The following is a 3,667-nucleotide window of genomic DNA, read 5'->3' as shown; positions in this document are numbered from 1 at the left end:
ACTTTTGAAGGTGGTGCTCCAGCTTGGCCATTGTCCAATGACTGAAACGAGTAAAAACTAAAAGATCAAAGACAATACAGACAGTTACTGAAGTTGACCCCAGTATATGACTGTTACTATCTTTTATCAACTCCAGAAAAAACAAAACAGAAATTCGAATCTAGAATGTAAACAGCTATAATGGAAGTAACAACAAATATTTCTTCCAGCACTCTGCCATCTTTCTACTTCCACCCAATAAATTCCATTAAATAATGTAAAAAAAAAAAATCATATTTTTTCACCATCAAGAAAGTAAATTTCGAATGCAGTATAGCTTTGAAAACAGCATAAAAATGAAGTATTTACCCTTAAAAGACAGAAATAAGTTGCCAGTAGGTGGCTATGGGAGCCACCTGCTGGCTACTTATTCCTATCTTATAAGGACAAAATATCCAGTTTTTCTGCTGTTGTCATAGCCATACTGCATTCAAAATTTACGTTCCTATCTGTAAAATACTAAACACATTCAATGCTTTAAATGCTGTTGCAATCGTATTCATATTTTCTTCAATGTTTATCTATCTATGTTTCTTATATTGTAGAATTATCCACAGATGGAACTTGGAATATTCAAACTTGGTGCCATATTTATAGTTGGTAAGTACAGTATAAATACATTATTTACATTTGAAGGATATTTGTCCTCATCTTGTTTGTTGTCATCACAACGTTTCAGCTGATATACCCTCCAGCCTTCATCAGGTGTCTTGGGGAAATTTCGGACCTGGGGTCTCATTATTATTATTATTCAGGTCACTGCCTGGAATCAAGCTCTGAATCTTGTGGTTAGTAGCTCGTGCTCTTAACCACTACACCATATTCTATGAGGTGTCACGTTGCCTTATGGTGTGTCTGTCCCTGGTTCTACTCAGTCTTTGAGTGTGACTACTGCAGCTGTTTTTTTTTTATGACTGTAAGTCGATCGCAGCACATATGCCATAAACATCCTGTTGTCGTCAATGAGCACAGGACTGCTGCTCATAAGGAGTAGCTGGCTAGAAAGCATGTGGATTGAGCAGCCCATCGGCATATGGCATAGTGGTTAAGAGCACGGGCTACTAACCCCAAGATTCCGAGTTCGATTCCAGGCAGTGACTTGAATAATAATAATGATAACATCAGAAAAATACCTTAGGAATGAGAACCCAGGTTCGAAATTTCTCCAAAACACCTGATGAAGGCTGGAGAGTATAACAGCTGAAACGTGTTAACAACAAACAAGATGAGGACAAATATCCGTCAAATGTAAATAATGTATATAATTACTTATCTCTTAAATATAGAACAGTACAGTATAATCAAATACACTGGTTTGCAAAGGTACATGGCCTAGTTGTTAGAGTGTCACACTCATAATTGCAAGATCATGGTTTCAGTTCCTGGACAAGGTAGCACTTTGTTAGATGAAGTGTTTTGTTCAAGAATACATTGTTCTGCAAAGTAGGATTGAACATGAAACCACAAGGTTTGCAAAGCAAACTTCTTAATCTCTTTATGTAGAGATATTTTCCCCTACCTTAACTACAAACCCAGTCACTGTATTCCCTCTGCAAATTACTATTGAAATATAAAGAACTATCATCGTCATTTAACGCCCGCCCTCCATGCTGGCATGGGTGGGATGGTTTGACATGAGCCGGCTAGGCAGAAGCCTGCACCAGACTTCTGTGACTGTTTTGGAAGGATTTTTACAACTGGATGCCCTTCCTAACACCAACCACTCAGCAGAGTGGACTTAGTGCTTTTTACGTGGCACAAACACAGGTGAGGGCTGTAGGAATGATAATTTTTCTCTTTAGTCATTTATCATTTGCAGCAGCATTTATTATTATTATCACTATTATTAGGATGCATGGCCTAAGTGGTTAGGGTGTTGCACTCACAACCACAAGATCGTAGTTTCAATTCTTAGACCGGGCGATGCATTGTGTTCTTGAGAAAACGAAATTGACTAGTCCCCTCCCCCAAAACTTAAAATCAGTATGCTAAAACTTAAAATCAGTATCATTATTATTAACGAATTGCTTATTCTGTTTCTTCTTCCTTTCTGTATCATTACAGCAAGTGCTGACGTCGGCTTTGCTATCTGGGACCGGTATTCAGTGGACGATGCCCTTCCACCAGTTGCGTACACAGCTCATTTAATGGGAGCTTTGGCCGGAATCACAATCGGTCTAGTTGTCCTGAAGAACTTTGAACAGAAACTCCATGAACAATATATTTGGTGGCTTGCTCTTGGAATTTACATTGCGTGTACGGTCTTTGCCATATTTTGGAATGTTTTCTACTACTAGACTTTATATACTGCTATTACATTCTTCTCAGAACTTTCTCGAAGAACACAGACTCTGCAATATAAAGATTTTCCAACCCCTGCCCAAAAGACTCATGTGATGTCTCCAAAATATGACACACGCCCCCAACCCACACATACATTCGACATTCCAAAATTTCGATATAAAAATTTGAAAAACAAAATTTTCATTTAGACATGAACATCTTTAAAAGTAAGTATGTGTAAAAATGTATGTGTATATGTGTGTGTGTGTGTGTAAATATCAATATATGTATTTATATATACGAATATATATGTAAATGTGTATATAAATGTGTTTGTGTGTGTATATATACATACGTAAATATATATATGAATGCATATATGTATGCATTTATATATATGTATGTATATACATGTAAATACATGTGTTTGTATGCATGTATATACATACATGTGTGTGTGTGTGTATATATATATATATGTGTGGGCATATAAACTTGTGTTTGTGTGTATGTATATCTATATATAAATGCATGCATACACATTGATATTTTATATAATATATATATATATGCATACATACATATATACATATACATATATATATACATACATACATATACATACATATATATGTATATTTGTATGTATGAGTTGTAACTCCCAGCAGCATCTTTTCCTCCATCGCTCATCTATCAGTCATACTCCTACCCCATCTTTCAAGGGTCTACTGTCTCCTTCCCTCTACCACTCCGACTATCCCCCAGTGTTGTCACGGGTTGACACTAACAACCGACGAGGAGTGTATGATAAGGTTTACTGAGTGGGATGTCAAGAGTCAAAAAGAAAAAAAAAGAAAAAGGAAATCAGAGGAGGAAGAAGAAGAAAAGGAAATTAGAAGGAATTATGAAAGAATCAAAAAGAATGAGAATACATATATATGTGTGTATGTGTGTGTATGTGTGTGAATGTATGTAAGTGTATGCATTATTGTATTTAATTTTATATGTTTATATATACTGATCTACATGTGTGTGTGTGTGTGTATGTATATATATATATATATATATATATATATATATATATATACATACATATAAAAAAGCTAGTGCAAAATAAAATAGTGTTATTTAAGTACACTTTCAACATACATATATGTATATATATTTCGGTTTATATATGTACCATGTTTATATGAATATTCACAAAGTAAAATAAATATATAAAAATACAAATGTGTATAAATGTGTGTGTGTGTGTGTATTGAAATGTATATATTGGGATTCATATATTTATGTTAGTGTAAGCTATATACTCGTACAATTATATAACAGTAAACATACATAC

General features: G+C 34.6%; 1 protein-coding gene across 1 annotated transcript; it reads left to right on the top strand.

The window, feature by feature from the left end:
* The first annotated feature begins 547 nt into the window (after positions 1-547).
* On the top strand, positions 548-3,245 carry LOC106881608 (protein rhomboid). The gene is made up of 2 exons (XM_014932070.2): positions 548-639; positions 2,104-3,245. Exons 1-2 carry the CDS (start codon positions 597-599, stop codon positions 2,334-2,336), a joined length of 276 nt encoding a protein of 91 aa, XP_014787556.1. The 5' UTR covers positions 548-596; the 3' UTR covers positions 2,337-3,245.
* The last annotated feature ends 422 nt before the right edge of the window (positions 3,246-3,667 follow it).

Source organism: Octopus bimaculoides, unplaced genomic scaffold, assembly GCF_001194135.2.
Source record: "Octopus bimaculoides isolate UCB-OBI-ISO-001 unplaced genomic scaffold, ASM119413v2 Scaffold_164267, whole genome shotgun sequence".
Lineage (NCBI taxonomy): Eukaryota > Metazoa > Mollusca > Cephalopoda > Octopoda > Octopodidae > Octopus > Octopus bimaculoides.
The sequence above is the reverse complement of the archived record's forward strand: the minus strand, read 5'-3'. Positions and strand labels throughout refer to the sequence as shown.